This window comes from Natator depressus, chromosome 9 (assembly GCF_965152275.1).
Source record: "Natator depressus isolate rNatDep1 chromosome 9, rNatDep2.hap1, whole genome shotgun sequence".
Classification (NCBI taxonomy): domain Eukaryota; kingdom Metazoa; phylum Chordata; order Testudines; family Cheloniidae; genus Natator; species Natator depressus.
Genome location: NC_134242.1, coordinates 32,435,505 through 32,460,530, shown reverse-complemented (window position 1 = coordinate 32,460,530; position 25,026 = coordinate 32,435,505). Strand labels below are relative to the sequence as shown.

The window sequence follows — 25,026 nt, the reverse complement described above, 5'->3', positions numbered from 1 at the left end:
TGTGGCTGTGCAGGGAGCCCTCTGCAGCTCAGCTGTCACAGACCCACTCCCATGACAGCAGGGCTGCAGAAGGCTCTCTGACCAATCCCTATGGGCACAAGATGCTGTGAGGGTTTGGAGGCTGTAGGGCAACTGTTGATATTTTATTTTGTCAGTTTGTGTGTCAGCTGAAATTGATGTTTACCAACAAATATTTGAAATCAGATCCTAGCAAGCCTACTTATATTTTAAGAATCTGGTTGTATTTTAAAATATTAACACTTTTAAAAGTGTAATTCTCATATGATAACTTACATAATGTTTTTAATGTGCACATATTTTTCTATCATGATTGATCATTGTAATTTAAAACTGATTAAATTGGATTTATCAAATTAGAAACATCTCTTTTACAACTCAACATATAGATAGTTTGCATTTATATTCAACAGCTACATCCAAAGCACAGCCTTAAGTGAAATATTTATTGGCTGAAGAGTACTAAGTCTATGTTTTAGTAGCATACTGTTTAGCTACGTTTTCATTGTTTTGGAATTTTCTCTGAATGCATTTTTCTCACAAGCTGCATAGAGTTCTTTCTTTCTTTTAGAGTGTCCTAAACTGTACATTTTAAATTTTATTATGTTGATGATTTAAATGAGTGCATGACTGTTTTGTGTTTAGGGGGTCGGGGGGTTATTGCTTTTCTTTCTGTCCCTCAGTGTTCTCGGAAACCAAATGTTTAATCTCAGTGGGCAATTTCTGGTTTAAATATATTAAATGTTTTCTAACACCTGTCTAAACATGTATTTATGTAGTAGTAGCATTAAATAGCAGTCATCTCTTAGGCTTATGTTCCTTAGATGTATTGCCTTTTTAGTTTCAATGATTTTATCTCTTTTTTGTTACAGAGAAGTAAACACAATCTTCAGAGGAAACACCTTAGCTACTCGATGTCTAGATGAGATGATGAAAATAGTGGGAAAGCACTACTTAAAAGTTACTTTAAAGCCAGTCCTAGATGAGGTATGGGGTCTTCTTGCAGATATTTGCAGTAGTATGATGAGACTCTTGTGGTACCATCTCCCACCAATATGTACTTTCCTACAGCTCTTTTGTATAGAAACTATACTAAGTACTTGGATATTACAGTAGCATGTGCGCAGGGTTATGGTTCTGTAGCATATATAGCATATTTTAATCTATATACCAAGTATTATGAGCTAAGTTGCTTGTCCAAGGCTATTGTTTCACACCCCGCAGAAGCTCCTGGAGACATTCTGCCAGGCAGTCAGAATTTCAGCAAGAACAGAATAAGAGCAATGGTTGTTGCACCACCTTCTAACCAGGTTAAGTGATTCTACTGGTGGGCACTGCGGGATAGGGAGGTCCATCATGGCAGAGTAGTCCTTTGCCCTAAAAGCACAGTGACTGCCCTTGTATAGATACATGAGAATGGGGTAGGCTCCTTGCATGCTGCTCCCTCCTTGTGGAACATGAAGACACTATTTACTATTTTGCCCTTCGGGTCTAGGACTCGTTTTTTTAGCCGATTTATTTAATATCTGAATATGTTGAAAAATTGGTATAGTAAACAGGTTAATCTTTGTGCTTTTTGTCACTTAAAAAAATTAACCAGAAGGCTTTAATTTGTATTGGTTCAGATATGCGAGTCCCCTAAACCCTGTGAAATTGATCCCATCAAATTAAAAGAAGGAGATAATGTAGAAGTTCACAAGGTAAGTGTCCTAATTTATTTTTTGTTTCTGCCCTAATGAATTTCCTAATTCGTATCTAAGTTTGATACAGCTATATAAAGATCAGTTTTATTTTAGCACTGGCAAAACTCTAACATGCTCTGTTTCTGGTATTGGTATCATTCCCTTGTGACCTTGTTTCTACACTGTTACTAGTATTAAAGTGTATTGTCTTGTGTTTTTCTGTTTGTGGCATCAGCAGAGGACCCCCTGCTGGTTGCTCTCCATTTCAACCATTACCTGTCTTTCAAGTTTCCCATGCGTACTGATCACCGACCTTCCCCCATCTGAATTCTTTTTAGTACAGCAGATGATATATTGACTGCTTCTGCTGTTAACTATGCTTAAAGCGTCATTCAGTGAACTCTTCACTTGCCAGTGTTATGATTAAGCCATACCAGTTAGTGACATCTGCTGAAGGCAATTTCATCAGCAAATAATTAAATAACTCTTTGGTGAGGACTGTTGGGAAGTTATCCATCTTGGCACCAGGTCTCTGTATTGTTGAAAGGCAGTTTAATGTGTTCTTGCATTATATATCCTTGTCCTATATTGCAGTAAACCAGTAGTGCATTTTCCACTGGCCTTCTAATTCTGAAATTCAGTGAGGATTACCAAATTACCTCTTAACTGTAACAACCTGTTGTGTACTAGAATTACATAGTTGAAGAGGTCACCTGTATTTATGAATGGGCAATGTGTCCTATATACCATGCTGCTGTTTGTCTGTAGGAATAAAAAAGTGCTCTGTTGTATTTAACAGAAACATTAACATTCTGAAAGAATATACCTGTTTGTATCCTTTTAGGAAAATCTGCGTTACTATGTAGATAAAGTATTCAATACAATTGTACAGTCAAGTATAAGTTGCCCTACCTTAATGTGTGATGTGTTTTACTCTCTGAGACACCTGGCTGCCAAAAGATTTCCAAGTAAGTGTGTTTAAAAAAAATTCTTCATTAGAAATTGACAAAAGCTTTTTTCATTTAAGCATCTTTTGTGATCTCCACATGCTGTTTACCAAGAGTGAAATATTTTAAATTGACACTTATTCTCTCTAGTGGTTTTGTAAACGGCTCTTGCTTTTCCTAGACTGTGTAGTGTATTTTGTTAACCTGGTAACCGAACATTCTCTGCCTGGCATACTGTAATAAAACAATATTGGACAGCAGCAAGAGCTTTAACTGGGTAGGCAGCAGTACTGCTGAAAAGGATCTGGGGATTATAGTGGATGAAACACTGAATATGAGTCAACAATGTGATGTAGTTGCGAAAAAGGCTAATGCCATTCTGGGATGAATTCACAGGAGTGCTGTATGTAAGACGTGGGAGTTAACTATGCCACTGTGCATGGCATCGGTGAGACCTGAGCTGGAGTATTGTGTCCAGGCTTTAGAAGGATGCGGACAAATTTGGAGAGGGCTCAAAGAAGAGCAGCAAAAATGATAAAAGGTTTAGGGGGAAAAAACTGGACATGTTCATCTTGAAAAAAGAAAACTAAGATGGGGAGGGACCTGATAAGTCTTCAAATATCTTAAGGGCTATTATAAAGGGATGGTGATCGATTGTTCTCCATGCCCACTGAAGGTGGGAGAAGCAGTAATGGGCTTAATCTGCAGCAAGGGAGATTTAGGTTAGATATTAGGAAAGCACTTTCTAACTATAAGGATAGTTAGGCACTGGAATAGGTTACCAAGGGAGTTTGTGAAATATCACTTCTTGGAGGCTTTAAAGACTAGGTTAGACAAACATCTGTCAGGGATGTTCTACGTACACTTGGTTCTGCCTCAGCATGGGGGGATAGACTTGACTGTTGGAGGTCCCTTCCAGCCCTACCTTTTTCTGATTCTCTGATTTCTTGATGCACCAAAGCAGCAGAGCTGAGTGTTGCAAGACAGTAGCAACATGTGGATAAAAACTTCAAGGGACCACCAAAAGAAATACCTGAAGAAATGCAGAAGCAATACTGAAAGTATTTTAATAGTCAAATAACTGCTATAAAAAAGCATATCGTGCTGTAAAGCTGAAGCTAAATTTCCTGTTGCTTCTATGTAAAATACAGCTACTCCAACATATATTGTGCCAGATGCAGTTCCATAGTTAAGGTAGTGTTGGGTATTTTGCAGTTAATGTAGGAATTCAAATAGTTTGTTACATATAAAGAATTCAATGTATCCTATCCAAAATTAAAGTACTTATTCTTTGAGTACAGAATGAATTTTCTGAGAACTTAAATAGGTTAATTGGTTTTGAATTAGCTTTCATTTTAAAAAAAGGATCAGTTAAGAAACTTAACACCCTGTGTCAGACCACTTTCTGTCCAAATGACCTTAATACTGGAATAAAGCAGACTATTGGAACTTCCTGTATCATTAAAAATCAGTGACATCTCATGCATTGCTACAGGTGAAGACCGTTTATCCTAAAAAAGGTTTGTGTCATTATTCATAACTGAAAATTGTTTCTTCAGCAGAAGCTGACAAATGTTCTACAGAAAATTCCATGGAGAACTGCTCTTTCAAAACGGCTGCTCTCTCCTGCTATTTGTCAAAGGCTCTGAGAACACAGATGCTCTCAGTTTAAGATAGTACTTTCAAAATGGCCACTGTCTCACATTGTTCACAGTAGCAGTGAAACCAAGCTGCCCTCAGTGAAGACTGTGGTCCCACTATACTGTTAGACCAAAACCAGTAAAAAAAAAAAAAAATAAAAAAAAATAAAAAATCAGAGAGATTGTAAATATCCCCAAAACTTGTAAATTGTAGCGTTAAGGTTAAATCTAAACATGTTAAGGTATGGAAATAAATAGTTATGGCACCAAGCAGCCTTGATACCACCCACTCGTGACATGAGAGAAAAAATGGTGGTTAGGGAGAAATCAGTCTCTTATCAGTTTTATCTAATCTGAGACTAAAAATCTTACGTACTAATCATTATATGGCTTTATGGTTTATATGGTTTCATAATGATATTACAGGGTGGAGTTAAGGTGGTTTGGATGTCTTAACTACATTTGCATACCTTAAAAGAAATCAAAACATGGTAAATTTAACCTTAACTCTGAATATACTAGTACACTATGCTAGTCCTAGTGTAGATGGGTTATCAGATGCCACAAGCATTTTTAACTCTGCAAATTAGACATGCTCAGAGCAGGGTCTAATCAATATGGTATATGAAAGCATCTGTGGCAGCCGTGTTGCTAACCCTGAGGGAACTAAGCCAGTGTTAGCAATAATGGAATATTTTCTACTCATCATTGCCACCTTTTCATTTCATGCGCATCATTAGTTCTGTTCTGTAGAAAAATAGTTCTCTTCCCTATTGATGCAGTCTCCCTACAGTTTTTATTTTGACTGTCTTCACTGTTTCCTTGTTAAGATTAGTTTGTTACATTTCATGGTTTTTCTCTGCAGATGACCCTCATGTACAGTATTCTGCAGTGAGCAGCTTTGTGTTTCTTCGTTTCTTTGCTGTCGCTGTAGTCTCACCTCATACTTTTCATTTACGACCTCACTATCCAGTAAGTTTTTTGTAAAGTTTTTTGTACCACTTTTACTCATAATCTGCAGATCTCTTTAGATAGAAAGATGTATAGAGATAAGCTTCTTTCACTGACTGTACTCTGCAATTCAAAAAGAAAATCAGGATACTAATTTTCTGTAGGTTGGGTTTTTTCTTTCACACCTGGCTAAAGGAAACTATGGCTGTGTGGCTTTGTGGGAGGCATTGGCTAATAATTTATAGTGGGAGCTCTTAAATGGGATGGAGCTGCTTTTACTGGAGGATATGTTTTGGGGTGTATTAGAGGAAGGTGCTGCTCTTTGTGGAGATGAAATCTTAGCAGGAGATTTTTTCAAAAGTAGAAATGGCAGTTATGAACCTCAGTTCCCTTGATTTCCTACCCCCATCCCTGTATGGAGTTAGGCTTCTAAATGTCATTTGTGCCTTTGAAAATCTCCCTCCCCTTCCCAGTCTCTCAAATAGAAGTTGCAGGAAGAAATGCTTTCTATGATGGTATTGGGTAGCTCTGATTTATGCACTCATGTGGACTTTACTTACTCTCCTGTATTGCCAAATGTTCAACATAATAGCAAAAATGATACATATTCCATCCATATAATCTGGTAACTATATTATAATTGTAATATGGAACATACCCTTCTGAATTTGTGTACATAAATATTTAGTCTACATTTTATATTGGAAAATATCAAAGCATAGGACTAAGCAATTGAATTACTGCTTACATATAAAGGAGAACATAACTCTTTGAAATCTCCCCAAGACTAATTGATATTTAATAATTTCATACATATATTATCCATGCACTTGGTGTTTTCAAAAGAAAAATCTACTTCAATAAATTTAGCCATTAGTCCAAAGACATTATGCAGAGATAGGCAAAGTGACAGTAAATTAATCCCATATGGTATAAAGACCCATCAATAGAATTAATACTTGGAGTCGTAAAGGGGCAAAGAAGGTACATTTCCCAAGGCCGCAGTTGAACTCTTAAGTTAAAATGTGCAAGCTGGAAATCAGTAAATAGTGAAATTTGGTTAAATATTTATTTGGAGGACAGAATAATAGCAATGTGCACGTGACAAGCCATTAAGAAAAATCACATGTTAATAATCAAGTGTGTGTGTTTTGTGACAACCTACTCAACTTCTTGTTGCCTACTGTGGCACGGTGCAGCATTGACGCCACCTCTGTTTCCCTCTTAGTCCCAGCAATAGGCCTGTTTGGGGAGGCTATGTAAAGTAGAAGTCTGTAGTCCAAAGAAAACATGAAACAAAATGGCCTTTTTGCCCCTCCTTGACTACCCTTCTACCTGCTGCCTTGTAGAGTGTTGATCCTCTGGATTTTCTCCCTGGAGGCCCAGGTCCTACATGAGCTGCTGACCTCCAGGGCTTTCTCCGTGGAGTCCTTTCCCAGTCTGGTTCTTCCCTGGGTGGGTCCTTGGTTATAGTCTGTCTCCACTCCATCTGCCTGGGGTTGGCCTTTTCCCAGGCCTACCACAGTAGAGGTCTGCTTAGATCTAGCTGGACCCAAGCCTCAGAGGGTTGAATTGTTTTCCAAACTGACCCAACACCGAACCTGAGTTAGCACTACCACTATCCTCCTGAACCTGGGGTTGGCACGGCAGCAGTTGCATGTGCAGGCAGTTGTGTGCCCTTGCCCTGCTCCTGCCATCTGCCACCTCTGCTACACTGTGTGTAGTGAAGGACTTTGACTCCTTGGTAGACTTATTCTGCAGCACGCTCAACACAGAGGTGGTGTTGGCTGGCACGAGCAGGTCATGCTGCTGCTGCTGCTGCACCAAGCCCATGGGCGGGAGGAAGAGACACAACCCGAGCACAAGAAGATCTGGTTATTTTCCCACCTGACCCGTACCTGATGCTTATAGTCGGATCCCGTCTGGTTTGGGTCATGCTGCAGGACTCTTTCACACAGAAGCCTCCTCCCCTGCCACTCTCTCCCTTCAGTCATAGGGAATGTTGCTCCTCAGTCACAGGCCCGCTGAGCCTTGCTCCCCTTAGAGACAGCCAGCCTGACACAGTATATATGTATTTCTATAATATAAATATGCCTTTAAGTTTAAAAAAGAATTGGGATTGAGCCATAAAACTCTCCATTTCTGACTTTCATCAGCAACAATAAATTATCAATAGTGTCTCTCACAGATGGGTACAGTTGTATTTGACTGAGTTTTTCAGGTTTTCTCAGAAATACCAAACAGTGTTGTAAAGCTGTGTTAGCTTATTACTAGAGCTGGTTGAAAACTTTTTATCTAAACCATTTTTCAACAGAAAATTGGGGTTTGAACTAAACTTTTTTTGGCTTTCTGTGGAAAATTCCATTTTTACCACAAACCAAAAGAAAATTTTTGATATTAAAAAAACTTTAGGTTTTGAATTTTTCAACAAAAAGTTGAAAATTTCCAGGGGAAATACCCATTTTCCCACCAGTCTCTATTTATTAGCACCAGTATGTTGCGGGGGGAGAAAAAAATTGCAAAATCCTAAAAACCAACAAACATTGAAACATACAGAAAAAAATCCTACCAAAACAAAATGCTACTTTGCGCACACACAGCTCTCTTCTTTAGGAGAGGATGAGAATGAATGATAACTCCTGGCAAGTTGTTTGTTTAATGCACTGGAAGGCACTCAGATACTACAGTGAGGGGAGAAATACATGAACCTGTATATAAGAAGATGTTTAAATTTTCTCTCGAGAATTTACTTTACTTTCTAGCTGGAAATAATGTGTGACAAATCAAGTAAAATGGCCGTTTTGCCAAATCCCTATTTTGAAATCCACGTTTTGTATTGAGTTGCCTAAAAATATAAAGGGAATCTTCAATTTGTTTCCTAAAATTATTTATTTTAGGATGCACAAACTTCTAGAACATTAACTCTTATATCAAAAACCATCCAAACTTTGGGGAGCTGGGGAAGTTTGTCCAAAAGCAAGCTTGTAAGTATATTAACATTCTTGATGTATTTGTTTCACGTACTTCTTGTTAGACATCAATTTATACGCTTATCTCTTCTCTTTTAGTCAAGTTTCAAGGAGACATTTATGTGTGAGTTTTTCAAAACGTTTCAAGAAGAAAAGTTTACAGAAGCTGTTCAAAAGGTACCTACTATGTAAACAATATTTGGCTGTTTTTAATGCCTTTGAGAGCAGGCCAGGCTTAATAATAAAATGCCTATGATTTAAGATGTTTCCTTGCAATTCTCTTTTAGAAATCCAAGTATTATGTGCAATCTGTTTTTAATAAACCATAGATGTGTGTGTGTGTAAAAAAAAAAAAAAAAAAAAAAAAAAAAAGTGCCGAAGCAAATTTTTGGAGCTATAATCCAGCTCGCCATCTTGGCTGGATATGACAAAGCTGAGGCTTGAACAATATAAAATATTTAGATATTTTAAATAAGTAGATTATTGAATGTTTATGTATGAAAATTGTATTGAATTTAAGGTTAAAGATCTTGGCTTCTTAAATATCTCTGGATGATCTCTGAATTGACATATATCCTATTAGAATATATCTTAAACTATTATATTGATATTACTTCATCCAGAGTTTCGTTATGAATGGTCTTATTACTGAAAACACTAGATATCAAAATACATCTCTACTCAATGCATAGATTTTTGCCTCTTTGCTATAGTTAAATGGAGAGCAGATCTGAACTTTAACTGTATGGATTTTAGAGCACTTAGAACAGTTGAGCTTTCATCAGATTGCTTTGAAATTCGGTATGCCTCCATGTGGGCACAGGGTATGGTTAGTGATCCAAATACGGGGCCATTTGACCAAGGGGTTACTGAGATACAAGCCCTGGCGGGGTTCGGGGAAACAACACTTTTCTTAAAACGATGGTAATTTCTGGCAACAGTATTTTTTTTGCTCATGGACAGAGATCAAACTAAGGCTCAGATCATCACCTCAGATACTCAAGTGTACCCTGATCAGAGTGCCTGGCACCCAGCAGTCCTTTGGGGAAAATCACATGAAAACATTATTTCAAAAAGGGGTTGCTTCTCCAGTTAGGCATGGTAAGGCACACTCACCTATTCATGCACCTAATAGACTGTCTGGACATGCACGGTGTAATCTATCTGTGAAGCTATAGCTACACCATAGGACATGAGGGGCTCTAAGGATATGTTATGGTCATCAAGTCCAAGCACCACCCCAGGTACTGAGAGTTTGAATCCAAGTTGGGGTAAAAATCTGAAGCTTAAAAAAAGCAAGCATATTGCTCCAATCTGCCTTTATCAATGTTAGTTTATTTTTAGTTTTGGAGAAATGTATTCTGAATACAGCGGAATAGTCAGCAGGGACTTAAACTTTTTTGAAAGGAGAATAAACTACACAAGCAAATGCTCGCTGAGAGGGGAGTTGACAAGGTGTGGAAGAGTAGGTAGGAATAAGGGGCGAGGGGTTGGGGGAATCAGGTGATGGGAACTAAGGAGAGTGGAAGGAGAGGGATGAGACCCTGGGAAGAGAATGGGAGAATAGGGATCAGGGGTACCTGTCAGCCCACATTCCCCTCCCAAGTGTGTGTTCCCCCTGCCCATCTAAAGGGTTGTTACCCTCCCCTCTTCCCTGCCGCCTCCCCCATGTGAGTCAGGGACAAGGGATGTCTGAGCCTCTCACCCTTCCTGCTCCCAGTATGTGTGCCAAGATCTGAAAGCTCCTGCCCATCTGTGGACATATGATCCCCCTCATGTGAGCCAGGTTTGGGGGGAGCTTGCCTTTTGAAGGTGTCTGAGCCCCACCCCCATATGTGAATCACAATCTGGGGAAGCCTTGTCCTTCTAGATGGGGAGTTTAGAACAGCCATGCTTAAAGCATGCGCCAGGAACACACTGCTGATGCTGGGGTGAGGAGCTGAGTGCAGGTGTGCTTGACACGCACCAGAAACTCTCCAGCATGGGGGACAGGAAGTTCACACACCTCAGAGCTGTTGTTTCATCTACAGTAAATATTCTCTCTCCAGAGAATCTCATTGAGGTGAACTGGCTGTTTTAATTGCTGAGCCTGCTATGTTGTTAATGGATATGTAGAACTCCTCCCTTCCATTCTCTCTGTGATGTCATGCAGTATTGTAATGGAGCTCCAGTTCTGAACTAGCTAAAGTTGGGAAGCCCTTCCTGTTTAAATGACAGCTCTTCTAAGTGCTCTAAAATCTGCCTGCTTGGACAGATTGTCTTGACATTTGCTATGCCTTGTGGGAGTGTAGAGAGGGTTAGTGATCCAAATGTGGGGTCATTTGAGCAAGGGGTTCTTGAGATACAGCCTGCTGGGGAAAAAACAGCACTTCCTTAAATTCGGATTCTAGCAACTTTGAAGTTTGAAACTCATCTGGGGCAAAAATCTGAGAATGAACTATAAAGATTTAGGGAAAATTTGGTTCTATTAAGGGTTGGTGTGTGTGTTTTTTGTTTTGTTTTTCAAAGCATGACCATTATCCCCATTTCACTATAGCAAAATATACAGAGGTGGGAGGAAAGGAACATTTAGGAATCACATAGACCTGTGTGGCCTAGTGGAAAGACCATTGGATTGGGACTGTTCCCAGCTCTGCCACTGACCTGCTGAGTGACCTTGGGCAAGTCACTTCCTCTCTCTCTCTCTCTCTCTCTCTCTCTCTCTCTCTCTCTCTGAGCCTTGGTTTCCTATCTGTAAAATGGAGATAATGACATGTAGGTCTTTGAGATCTACTGATGAAAAGCACTATATAATAGCTATGTCTTCTGATTATTAAATAGCCACAGCAGCATATCAATTACAGACCTAAATCAGAACTACAACTGTCTAAATAACCTCTACCAACAAACATTTCTTTCTGTTTAAAAAACTAGGAAATTAAAAGGCAAAAAACTTTAGAATAAAGTTAAGGTTGCTGTGGGGAGAGCTTGTGCCCTTCCAGAACATCAAGTTCAGCAAGACTCATACTTTGGAAAACCAGAAAGTACAAAGTTATGGTAGATGCCTGCGCAGCCTTAACTCTGCCTTCTTTGAGAAACACCCCAATACACCCATTGCACATGTGCTCTCGCTTTCTCCCTCCCTCCCTCTCTCTCCACTGCCTGTGCTTGCCCGATGATCAAACACTGAGCCTACTCCCTTGACAGAATATTACTTATAAAATTTAACCACTTTACAGCCACATCTACAACAGACAACACCTAACGTATATTTTCCCATTACCTATCGTTAAATCCACAGACTGCTGTCATATCCCTCCTCACCCATGGCAAGAAGACCCCAGTGCCCTGCTACTGACACAACATCCACAATACTGTATTGAAATTATGTAGACTGCAGCCTCAAGTTGTTCTTTGAATTCTGGTCCCTATTTGTGTTCCACCAAGGCTACACATGCACCTGAAACAGCAGAGCTCTAGCAAGTGGTGTCTGCTGGTCCGCACCTCCACACTGAGGGTGTAAGCATGCACCGATGCCTCTCCAGTTCCTTTTTACTGTGTGGCCTGAGTCGGAATCTTCTAGTGTCTGGAACCGATCATCTTATATGTTCTTGCCTGTGAAATATTTAAAAGTTTTATCCTGTTAATTAGTTTTTTCATAGTTAGATAAAATTCCCTGCCCCGGGGAATCCTCCGATCCCGCGATGCAGGACTTAAATCACGCCCAGCCTTCTGGGTTGCATCCCCTGTCCCGACTCCTCTTCATTCAGCGATGATCACCAGTGCTGCCTCTACTGCCTTGGAGAAACTCATATCTCCTCTAAGTACAGCATCTGCCTCTCCTTGCCAGTTGAACATGGCAGGCATGAGAACTCTTAACTGGAAACACCTAATAGAACATGCCATGAGGCTTGAGGCTTCATTTGAATCCAGCCTGTGGTAACCCTCCCGTATGTGGACCTGAGACATCAAGGAATGCACCTTCTAGCTCAGTGCCTTACTCAGACGTGGGAGTGGCTTGAATAAAGGACACTTTCACGTGGCCCTTCTCATGAGAATAAGATGCACTGTTGTAAACATAAGAGCAGAGCCCCTCCTAGACCATCTTAGAGAAGGGATCCCTCTCTGCAGGTTGGGCAAATCTTCATGCTCGTGACCATGATCAAAAGGCTCGTTGGAGCAATGCTCTTCAACATGGACCTCGATACCAATCAAAACAAATCACTTGAATGTCAAAGGACCCTAAACCATCATTACCAACGATAACACAATCGAAGAGTACATCACTAGCAGTACCACCACAGCCCCAGAAGGAACCACCAACTACTAAGAGTTCCTTTACACGGACACCGATGGCACGGGGCAATGAGACTTGGCCTCCAGAATCCTACCACCCCAGAAAACCTTGTCATCCTCCCATACCCGCAATCCCCCCCGCCTTGTTGTTCGGCCCTACCCTCACCAGGGAGATCCTCTCCCATTCCATCTTCTAGCCGTGGCTTCCCAATACCTGTACCAGTGAGGCCACTTATAGAACCAGACCCAGAGTTCTCATCTTCTAGAGTCACACTTTCCAGTGGAACCATCTTCCCCTCCACAAAGGGAGTTCAGTCTGGACAGAGGTTCAGGAGTCCTCTGTTTTCAGCCTTGTTGATCTAATTGTGGACCTCATCCCTTGGGATCACCACATACGTCATGGCTATAGTGGACAGAATGAAAAGGTCTTCTGTTCTCTTCTCAAAGAATTTCATTTTGGATAACTTCCTGTATCTATGTTTGTTATGATCTGGCAGGCAATTCTCCACCAGACAAGCTGACTGCTCGTTCCACAAGATTACAAGCAACCTCAATGGCATTCCTCATGCAGGTCCTATCCAGAACATTTGTAAAGCAGCTGTTCTAATTTTATTCTTCCACCATTCAGTACAGCTGCACCTAAAACAGTGAGTGCCACTGGAGTGCATGGAAATATTTTCCAGAGGCTATTGCCAGCTCCAGGGTCAGAGTTAAGATTGCATAAGCGTTTACCTTACTCTGCATTTTCTGCTTTTCAGGAATTTGAGTTTTGCAGAGCTCAACATTCTGAAAAGTACAAGCTAGCACCTGTCAACTTTAACTTTGCGTTAATGAAGTTTTTTGCCATTTAACTTTTTTATATATTTGTATATTACATATACGCATAGGCCAAGATGTTAAAAATGAGCCTAAAATTAGGCTCCTAATCTAATAAGTGTCCTAACTTTAAAAAGTACTGAGCAACCAACAGCTTCTATAGGCTTTTGGAAATCTTGTGTGTAGTTTAGAAATTTCTAATGTACTCTTTTAAACTGTTTTCATGTTACTGACCTTTTTAAAACTGAATTCCATACAATTACCCGTAGTTACGCTCTATTTACTGAAGTATTTGTGTACTGTAATAAATGGTGTTTTTATGAGAAACACTATGGATTTGGGCAACTTCTTTTGTTTCCAAACATAACCTATTCTCCTTGTTCTCTTTAGTTTTTAGATGAAGTGTCATCTACTGAAAGTAAAGAGCCCAGTGGCATGAGTGAACCACTACATCTAAAAGAAGGGTAATTGAAGTGTAAAGTACCGTCCATTACACAAATGTTTAGTAAAGAAATTATATCAAAGCAAGAATGTTTTTTGCATGTCCATCTTGTAGCATTTATACATGTAAATCTGTATGAATTTTACCCTTATTTAATTACAGCAAATTACTTTATAAAATGAGCAATAATTAGAAAACATTTGTTGACCTGTTGCGTTGATTATGCTATTTATGAAATTTGTGAAAATACTCCATTCGAGATACATCAATGATACGTAGTTTGTAGAATTCGTTAACCGCTCTTGTGAAATTTTTATAACTCATCTTATCGTATTTCTTAATTTTTTAAAAGTGTCTCTGTATTTCTGATGGAATGTAATCATGCCCTCTCAGTGGCAGATTTAATAAATGTTAAAATGTATTTCAGAATCCCATAACCTGCTATTAGAATGACTTCACATGCTCTGCTTCTTGAGCTCTGAGACCCCAAATATACCAAAGCAGAAAAATACTTCCCATAATTAGAGAGCATATGAAAGTTTCATTCTTAATGAATCATGGAATATTTGAAAAACGTGGGGCAGAGATGGTTAATGGTAAAGTAAAAAGTTTCTTTTGCCCATAAACTCCCTTGAGTTAATCTATTTACAAGCTATTCCTGGGTTAAAAAAAAATATATATATATTCAGTTTATATCTGGGAAGCAGATTTTTAGCAACGGAATCATCCTCTGCAGAACAATAACTTCTGGCACATGAGAGTTAAATTGCCAAACTTATTTAATGTGGCAAATTGTGTACCTTTTACCCTGCCAAAACATGGGGGAGAACAATGCTTGTTCCCAAAACATACTGAATAGAAATGGGGAAGAGGACAGCTACAACAGATAAGTCACTAAACATCCTGATTCACAAGCCTTATCGGCGCTAGGGGATTTACCCATTGCTGAAAATAGGTGTCAGCAAAGGGTGCAGTTAAAGCAGTGTTTGAATGCAATTTGTTCTGGTCTGCATTTGCCTTTGAACTGTGTTGAACATCAGTTCAGCTGCACCTGTTTCCTAAGCTAGACGAAGCTATATACTCTGAGGAAGATGGAGAGGAGAGAGAATCTCAATTGGATGCACATCACCATTTTGGTAAAATGCAGGTCTCCAGAGGTATGCAAGAGGCCCCTGTCCTGGGTTGGTGCTTCAAACAAGTGATGGGATTTTGATTGTCTAGCGCTCAAAGTTCTTACCTGCTAAAGAACCTCTTGACTGAGTCACTATAAGAGAGGGAGTTTCAAGATCTATTTTGTGAACCAAAGTAGTCTTTAAACCTAGATTTTTTGTGTTTTCATTGCATGACAAATAGCTCATTCTCTCCAGTTAGTTTTTAAACTAAGTTTATAAAGCAAAGCTCTTTAGTAGGTGAGGTTTGTGCATTAATAATGTGATTTCTCTGTACAGTGAAATGTATAAAAGAGCTCAGGGAAGAACTCGGATTGGAAAAAAGAATTTCAAGAAACGATGGTTCTGCCTAACAAGCAGAGAGCTCACTTATCACAAACAACGAGGTAAATCTTAATCTGTTTTTCAGCAATTTGGTTTTTATTGAACACTGCTTATGTAATTATGTTAAGAAATGGTAAATGTGTGTGTCACAGCCATTAAGTGACTTTAAATATCATGATCATGATCATGTTCTTATTTACTGTAATAACAAAACACTAACAATTTTTAATCTTTGGCTATTTCCTTTTCTAAAGTGATTCTCAGAAATGTGTCTTGGTTGCATCCAATTTTGAATGCTGTTTGTTTGTTTGTTATCCCCAAATCTGTTTGCTTTTTCCCCCCAGAGGTGCATGTTGCATATAGGATGGTTCTACCCTGCATTCCAAACACTTCCCATCTGAGCTGTAGAGATCTAGTTCCTAGCCATCCTGCAGAAGGACTTCGACAGACCCTACCATAATTCCACACTGTTGGGTTCCCCATAACCAGCAGAACTATCAGGGAACATTGGGGAGTTTTTACGATTTTAAAAGGATTTCTAGCTAGAGTAAAATGTGTGCTTGTGACTAAAAGTTTCCTGGAAATGTACTGTGTTAATCACAAATTAGTTTGACTACTTCATAGACTATTACTTGTTTATAAAATCACAAGTGGGAAAAGGTCTACAGAGCAATCAATTTCTTCATCTCACAGAACTGTCCTTAAGGGTTTTCACCATTTAATCAAGAGTCTTTACAATTTAATCAATCAGCAGAAATCCAGAATTCAGGAATCTTCAGTTCATGAGCTGCAGAGCCTAGTTTTGATTCAGGAATCAAAACTGCCTGTTTTTGTTATCAACCATGAAACCTTGATTTCTGTCTTTACCCTATCTGCAGACCTATCAAAGAGGATACTGTTACCTGTGTGATACTGTGAAGGAAGTGGTCTACTGGTGACAGAACTGTGACATATATACATTTTGAGGAGCACTTAGAAACACACTGACAGCATGACTATAATTGTCAGTTATGAGTAACAAACAAAATAAATTGATGCTAGCCAATGGCCCATGAATAGGCATTTATATATTCTGAATAGTTGACTGTATCCATTATGTCCTTAGTGTTGCCTGACTAAAGCTATATACGCAACATGAATTAGGAGTTCATATATGGTACCACAGCTAAGAACTAGCTTTCATGTTTTTGTCTCTTCCTATGGTCTATGCTACTCATTCACAATACGCAAGGGTAAGGATCTATCAGTATTTTCCTGATTATTGGCACTTTGCCTATCAAGTGGAGGAACTGCTTTCCTAGTCTTAGGGTGTTTCTAGCTTGCTCATCCTGAATCTGCCTTCACTCATAGTCTTCACACAGTATGTGTAGGCATGCTAATTTAACTAACACATTTTGACCCATTAGAAGTGTTGGATTTCAAAAGGACATGATACAGTAAAGTCTTGATTTCCTACACAAGAAGGCTTTCTCTCTTCCACTGGTCTGTTGCAGAATGGCATCTGATGAGATTTGGTCTATGTTGATCACAATTCAACTTCTCACTTCAATAAAAGAACAGTGAACATACTTGTTCAACCTGCTTCCTATGTATTGTTTATTAATTTATGCAACACTACAAACAAATGAGTGAGAAATAAATGTTTTGCCTGTCCATAATGTCTATTTTTGTGCCTCATTTCTGAGCCCTATATTCTCATATCATTAGTGTTAAACCTTTTGATTAGTTTGTCCTTTGTCAACAATGTGGATGCATATCTGTGAAATCTCAACTTCTAGTATCCGTGCTCCGATCCCAGGAAATGATTTGTAGTCTGATTCATTCTTGTTATCCATTCACAAATTTATGCAGACAAAGAACCAATTTACGTCATTCCAATCAAAAACATCCTCACTGTGGAGAAGCTTGAGGAGAGCGCCTTCAGTAGGAAAAATGTGAGTCAGATGTAGCTTTTGAAATAATAGATTCATAATTCCTGACGAGTTCTTGAAGAAATGACTAGTGGTGATAACTTCATAAAATAATCCCTCATCACTTTAGAATTAAATTCTCAATTTTTTTCTGCCCTGGGCTTCCAAACTAATATTTTTTATCATTACTTCAATCCCACAATCCTCTGGGGTCATGAAACCATAGCTGTTCTTTGAGCAGAGGTGATGGAAGAGGCAGCTCTGGAGGGTTCTGATGCCTTTTAATTTGTGAAGAAATTATGTTGCTGCTGTCTGTGAGATGATGCTGAAGGAAATAGGGGGATTTACATCTTCCCTTCCCTTCCCTCCTCATCCACATGTTGCTTTGCTCCAAAGGAGTGCTGCTCAAAGATGGGGAGCAGCTGTCTGAGCACCAGGGGCCACAGGGTCAAGGCAGCTGGTTCTTTACCTTCTTGAGCAGTGCTTCCTGGTATCTGGAAGTGGTGTAGCCAGGGAGCAGAGATGATGAGTGAGAAGTAGTATCAATGTCCCAGGGTGCTTGGTCAGATTAGAAATGGGGCAGCAGCAGCAGCAGCAATAGAGAGAGGAGGAAGAAAGACCTCTCCTTCCCTCCGCTTAATTCACTTCCTGTGGTTCCTTGTGGCTGTTGAGTTTTGGTGATTTTTTTTTTTTTTACAGTGACCTCTATTCAGTTTATTTGAATATATTCAGAGTTACTCAGTATGTCAACTCTGTCACTGAATAGAATTTTTGCAGAATAAAACACTTTCATCCACAGATGTTTCAAGTGATTTATGGAGAGAAGCCACTTTATATCCAGGCAAATAACTGTGTGGAAGCTAGTGAGTGGATAGAAGCTCTCTGCAGGGTAAGCAGGTGTAACCAGAGGAGACTGAGTGTTTATCATCCCTCCGCTTTTCTGAATGGGAACTGGCTTTGCTGCAAGGCCACCACTGAGAACACAAAGGGCTGCACTCCATGCACTGCGTAAGTTGCTTCTGAAGTAAAAAGCATTCTACAATAAAATGAGTCATTGATTCCTTTTGCAACTTGCAGATGGTTTAAGCATTAGTTTTGTGTTTTCTTTCACAAGTTAGCTGTATGCTTCTCTTCTAGTTTAAAAAAATAAAATAGTAACCATGCTTTATCAGTATAAAATATTTTATTTTGATAGGCATGTTATTTCATCTAATATTTCAAAATACAAGAAAAGGGCAGTGTAGCATGTAAATTAGAAATGTAAGTTATTGCTATCACTCTACAGACTGTATATTGTAGCTCAAGATTCCTCTAGTCTGGGCATTGATTATTGGATTACCTCACCCACCAGTATTACAGAAGCAGTAGTTTTTAGAACCAAGTGGGTTCTTCACATATACTGTAAATATGGGAATGCATTGCAGTCCCTCTCCTGCTGCTGCTACAGAAATGGCTTCTCTCAGCAGCTGTGCCACAGACCCTTTGGATTTTTCATGGCTGCTGTCTCTTCCCTCCCCACCCTGCAGTAATTGACAACCATCAGCCAGATCCTGTCATCTGATGCATCTGCTTTGCACACCGCCAGCAGGATGAAGCCTTGAAGCTGGCTTAACCAGCTATACAGAGATATCCCTGTTCACCCTCTGGGCTCTGGTGTACAGAATGAATGGAAGGCATGTTGAGGAAGGGGTGTAACCAGTGTTGCTTATCTCTGGCTACCTCTGGATGGTGCAACTGCTCCTTTTGGATTGTTAGCAGCTGTTGAAAATTAGAGCAAATTTGAGGCTTCTCTAGTTTGATCAGATTCAGGATCCAAGTTAGGATCCACAGATGGCAGAGAGCCACTATATCACACCCTGCTAGCTAAGTTGAGCACAGTTCACTGACTTGCAACTGATGATTCAGCCCCAAGTCTGTCACTGTGCTGTTCAAGTAGTCCACTTTACCTTTTTACCTAGTATTCTACCAACCATTACTACAATAATTTTCTTTAAAACATACTGTACCGAAAGAAGAAAACAAGCAATGTAATCTTACAATTTGTGTTTGTCGGACATTTTGATAGAAGTATTAGTTTGCTACTTAATTTTGTTAGGCTGTTGCTTAAAAAAATAATAAGAATAATTTTGCATTTCTAATAAATTTATCTTTAACTTGATGGATTGTATGCTACCCTCAATGTTTAATTCAGTCAACACTATTAAATCATCTAGTCCAGTCTCCCAGATCCATGGAAGATAATACCGTATAGTATTAACTGAAAGAGTATTATTATTTTAAAATATCTCAATTCATTAACACAGTAGGACTTCCACCAATTCAAATGAACATCACTTTTTAAGAATGTTTTCATCTCTTTATTCCTAAAAATATTCCATTATACTACTTTAAATAATGCCTCTCCCTCCTAGTGTCTTCACTTTCAAATATAGTAGGGACTATTAAAACTGGGCATTTATTCCCCATGGTAACTAACCTTATTGTGGCATTGGAATTATTTTCAAATATATGGCAAATTCTGCTGTAAAAGTCCATTTTTAGCAACGCTATACTGTCTTCTACTTTAATTTGTGTAAACTCATGTTTTTGCATCCATATAAGATTTATTAACTTGTTAAATCTTGAACACTAGTTTGAACATGTGAAGTTCTATGTGAGTGACAGGCATTATAATTATAAATGGATAAATGTATTGAAATTCATTCAGCTCTTATTTGCATTCAAGCTCTCTAGGAGAATGGCTTGCAATATTTACTATCTGTATCTTCACCTAACTTTATTTTGTAGAGGTGTTCCTGCTGATATTCAAATTGAGATTGATGGGGATAGAGAAACCGAAAGAATTTATTCACTTTTTGCTATCAACATGCCTAAACTACAAAAGATGGAAGGTATCTGAATACTAATTCAATGGAGTTACAGTAGCATAAAATAATTGAATAAGACTGATAATGTCATGTCAATGTTTTATACTTACAATTTTATATAAAATTAAAATGAATGTACTTTCTACTAAATTTCTGATATTGCTGTATGATCAAATCATTCTCATTCAGCAGTTTGAGGTTGTCTCCTCTGAATGTGCACATGTAACTCCCATTAATGTGCTAATTGGATTTGTTTGCAAATTAACAAGAATATATACAATTTCCATGCAGTGAGCAAAGGGAATGTCGCTTATGCTCCCTTACACCTAGAGCCATTTGGTCTTGTACTACTGCTTTTTATTAGTGCTGAGAAAAAGAATCCTTGGTGGCATGACTGAGTCAAGAAAGAATCAGTTTTATGGCAGCATTACTGGTAGTCCTCCTATTGTAGGGACCCAATATGTAGAATAAATGTTAGACCAATTGAGGATGAACTTACAAAGCTAAACCAAGTTGCTCACCATATCTCATTAATACCATTTTTCCTCCCTGGCTTAGTCCCTTTTACGTTTGTTAAAAGTAACACCATATTTGAAAACTTTGAAATCCCTATCTGATCAATGAGATGAGTTAGCTCTGTTTACTGAAAGTAGAAAACTCTAACGTTTTATTTGTGGTGGTCTTTGTAGAGGCTTGTGGAAGTATTGCAGTCTATCAAGGTCCACAGAAAGAACTAGACGACTATTCTAATTTCACAATTGAGGACTCTGTAGCAACTTTCCAAACTCTTCAACAAATAATAGCCATAGTAGAAAAGCTGAACGAGCCTCATGAAAAATATCGGAAGAAAAGGTCGTCAAGTGCTAAATATGGCAGTGAGTAAGTATCCTCCATAATTCCGGCCACCTTGTATGTACATATGGGGAAAAAAGATGGGCGGTGCGGGCTTTCAAGGGGTACGAGTGTCTTAACACCTTCGGATGATAGCTGTTGAGTTTAAACCTGTCAGGGCAGGGATTCTTTTCTTCAGTGTTTGTTCGTGTGCAACACAAATGGGGGCCCCAAACCCAACTGGACATTTGGGGACTATCTTAATGTAAAAGTGTATTACTACTACTGTTAATACATAAATCAGGTATTTAGACAAGCTGATTCACCACCAAATTATCATGACACTTCATGGGGCATAATACTATTCCCCAGAAGTACTGCTTCTGAAACAGGATTCCCAGGAAACCAAGTCAGCAAACACTAACGCTTCTAAAAGTACTGCAACAATAACTGGTGTGAACACCTGTCAGTTTGACATACCATTGGCCATGGTAAAAGGTGGGTTACATCAGCAGTCAGGCTAGTCTAGAACTTCAGACTTAACTGTCTATTGTGAATATTCATACTTTGTTAGTTTGTCATGGGGTTTTTTTTTTCCTTTGTGTAAGGAAGACCCAAATTGTAAGAGAAGGAGAAGGAAACATTGATTTCCTGTTTGCTCAGTGATTTGAACAGGTCTGTTTCAGGGCTAATGTTGCTTTCGTGTGATAGCACATCAGGATTTGAGCAAATAATGGGACTTCCCAACATGCACTAAAAATTATGCAGAAAGTATAGCTTGACATTTTAAAACAAACTAAGTTAAATTATATGATTATTAGAAACCAACTATTTTTCCAGCAAAAATACTTATATGCAGTTTTATTTTCCAGAGAAAACCCAATTGTTGGAAAAGTTTCCTAACAAAACTAAACTGTGGCTTATGTGGATTCGGAAGAAACTGGAAGTGTGTTTTTTTGGTGGATTTTTTTATTCATGGTGTACACTTATCCGAAGTATTTAAGAATGAACAGAAATGCTACCTGTGTTCACAATCTATTTAATATTTAATAGAGAAGTATCTGTTTGGGAAACTGATCATGAGGGTTATTCCTGTTTTGATGAAGAACTTGAAGCTCCATGTTCTTGAAGTATCAGTATCAGAAATCTAAATATTTCTGCAATGGCTTTTTTTTTCTTTTTTTTTTTTTCTTGGAACATCCTAAAGGAATTAGCTTTCTAAAGGAGGAAAATCAACACCAATTGTTGATTGGATTACATCTCTCAATATACTGGACTCGCATTTAATCCACCATCAGTGCCTGCTGTGCTGAAAGTCTTGCAGTGGAAATCCCAACATATGGTGACTCAAAAGGATCTGAACCTTCACATTCAGTGCATGACATTTTTCTCTTCCTTTGTCAAACTATTAATTTTGTCAGGACTCCAAGGTAACTGCAACTGAAGTTTTATAAAATCATGCAGTGTGTTCTGTGTACTGCAGACACCAATGTTGGTTATATTTTTATTTTAAAAAAAATTACTGAAGAAGGAGAAATCAGGGAATCTGTTAGATTGTACCTCTTGTTTACATTTGGGGTGAGCAGTGGATGTGACATAAGACCACAGTCTGTTTTTTCTTTTGTAAAAAATCGGGTACTATTTTTTCTTGATGTTTTTTTAAATTATTATCATTATTATTATTTTTAAAATGCAGATTAGCAACACTTTTTGGAAGCTAGCTTTCCTGCAAATGAGAAGAATGCAAATGTGACAATGCTGTGGTTGGATACTGTTCACTTTACATCTTCCCATCTAGGATTTTTTTGAAAATAAAAAATTGGCACATTTCAGTCCAGCTCACCTCTCATTACAGCTATATTAAATAATCTCTCTAGAATAATCACTCCAAGCACTTTAGATATCTGGACTGCCCCAGATTATATTTTTAGATACTTTGTAGTATCTAATCTTTATGATCAGTTGAATGATCAGTGCTGTTATGTGTTAAAACAATGCTTTATGACTATTTTTTAATTTCTAGTTATGTGGGGGGTTTTATTTGTCAGATCCAACAAATATGAACTGGCATTCTTGAGTTTAGAAAGTTTTGATTCTTGCTCTCTTCCTCTGAGAATTAACGTTTATGCTGAAAACCATATCTGTACATAATCAGTAGAAGCAAGGTAACACTTTGGAGAAGAGAAGGCTAAACTTTCCTTCACCAGTATTAAATATTATGGTATACATGGTAAAGTAAAATAAAATAAAACACACTGTGTACAGGTAGTACTTCATTTTTGGAGCATTTGCTGTTTTTTTATAATCATGATTTGCCCCAGTCAGAGTTGAGAATGTAATTCATCAGTACAAATGTAGATCCACAATGTTTACAAAACGATAAGCTGTTGTAGGGTGCCTTCTTCTAAAATCCAGTCAGTTTGTATCACAGGATTGAAATCACTGTTGAAATTAAGGTAACTTTTCTATTAGAACAATCACTTTTTAATATTTAAGCAACTGATTGAAATCAGTTGGGATTTGATACCAATATCTTCAACATCAAATCATTTACTACTACTTGCCATTTTACCAACAAGTATAGTCCTGTTTTTGCATTACTTTACTATTGGATGTATTCTTAAGAATTTTACTTGCCCTCAATTTCAGTTAGAAAAAATTCAATTTGTTGTTGACACCCAGAAATGTATTCTGTCAAGGTCACTTTGACCTAGCTATTTGCCAAAGAAACAAGGTTTGCCAGATTTGAACAGCACTAATAAGTGTTAGAATTAAAAGGAGTACTTGTGGCACCTTAGAGACAAACAAATGTATTTGAGCATAAGCTTTCGTGAGCTACAGCTCACTTCATCGGATTTTTCCTGAGCTACAGCTCACTTCATCGGAATCCGATGAAGTGAGCTGTAGCTCACGAAAGCTTATGCTCAAATAAATTTGTTCGTCTCTAAGGTGCCACAAGTACTCCTTTTCTTTTTGCGAATACAGACTAACACGGCTGCTACTCTGAAACCTGTTAGAATTAAGTTTTGCTATTTATTGTGACCAGCCTTATTACAAAATGTGCTTGTGTCTGTTTCTTGAAGCCTGTTTCTGTCACTTAACAGCAAAGTTAAATATATAACAAGTTTAAATCTTATATTATTGTAAGGAAAAAAAAAACCTTTTGAAAATGCACTTTTCATTTGCTTTGATGGTACTAGACTATATAGAAAAGGACAGCTAGGCCTTTAAGACCTTAGGCCTTTAAAATGTAATTTGTCATTTTATAGTATGTTTAAAAATGCAGTAGGTACCCTAGAATTAAATTAGGTACAAATAAGAGATTAATATTCAAGTTGCTTTCACTTTGATTAGCCTAGACATTAAAACATTGCTCAGTAATTAGTTTTATTTGGACTGTAAATTCTTTTTTAATGTTTTTTAATTTGTGTAAGGATGATGTATTGTTGAAAATGTATTTTTATTTAAATTTATTTTCTTATAAAATATTAAAAACTTTTGTAACATTGCTTGAGAACAACTCACAAATAAATGATGACATATTGATTCGGGCTATGTATTTTCTGTGAGGCTTGGTTCTCTTAAAAATTTTTGGTAGCTTAATTGCATAGTGAAGTAGAACTATTTGCTACAATCTATCTTCCATCTTACAGAAACAGCATGAAGTGAAATTCAGTAATCCTGTATGGCTACCTCATAGATTCAATTACTTTCTGATTTAGGACTGCTAAGTGGAGAGAAAAGCACTATTAATAGAAGGTCCCTTAGCATAACAATTTGCACAGGAGGGTAGCAGTGTGGTCAATCTTGAAAGGCATATCCTATTAAATTGGTGAGTGGTCTGATGCATTTAAGGATATTTGGGTGTCTTTGTCATTGTATGACATGCTCATTTTGATTGGCATTTTAACTTGTCTGTCACTTCCTGTCCTAAAGAGGAGTGCTAAATAAGCACCACCATCTTCTCTGTTGTAACTCAAATAGGTTTGATAAATTACTTATAAACAAGCCGCCTTTATCTCACACTTGTCTTTTACCTTACCTTGTTTTTATTCTGTCTCCTCTCCACCATGATTTAAGGATATGTATTTTTCTTTTATGTGTATCAGCAAAATCTGTAGTCTAAGCGTGTGGTCAGTATACCATAGACTAGTTTTATAGGAATAGGACCCGCACCACTTGAGA

At 38.2% G+C, this 25,026-nt stretch overlaps 1 protein-coding gene across 1 annotated transcript in view; it reads left to right on the top strand.

Moving 5' to 3' along the window:
- Positions 1-23,663, top strand: part of RASA2 (RAS p21 protein activator 2) — a 114,832-nt gene extending 91,169 nt beyond the window's left edge. The window contains exons 12-24 of the mRNA XM_074963847.1: positions 891-1,005; positions 1,644-1,718; positions 2,545-2,668; positions 5,153-5,259; positions 8,136-8,222; positions 8,307-8,384; positions 13,689-13,762; positions 15,189-15,295; positions 17,085-17,167; positions 17,943-18,151; positions 19,931-20,034; positions 20,700-20,889; positions 21,714-23,663. Of these exons, the coding sequence (XP_074819948.1) occupies positions 891-1,005; positions 1,644-1,718; positions 2,545-2,668; positions 5,153-5,259; positions 8,136-8,222; positions 8,307-8,384; positions 13,689-13,762; positions 15,189-15,295; positions 17,085-17,167; positions 17,943-18,151; positions 19,931-20,034; positions 20,700-20,889; positions 21,714-21,744 (1,384 nt within the window). The 3' untranslated portion in view covers positions 21,745-23,663. The remainder of the gene's footprint in view (positions 1-890; positions 1,006-1,643; positions 1,719-2,544; positions 2,669-5,152; positions 5,260-8,135; positions 8,223-8,306; positions 8,385-13,688; positions 13,763-15,188; positions 15,296-17,084; positions 17,168-17,942; positions 18,152-19,930; positions 20,035-20,699; positions 20,890-21,713) is intronic.
- Positions 23,664-25,026: the final 1,363 nt, after the last annotated feature.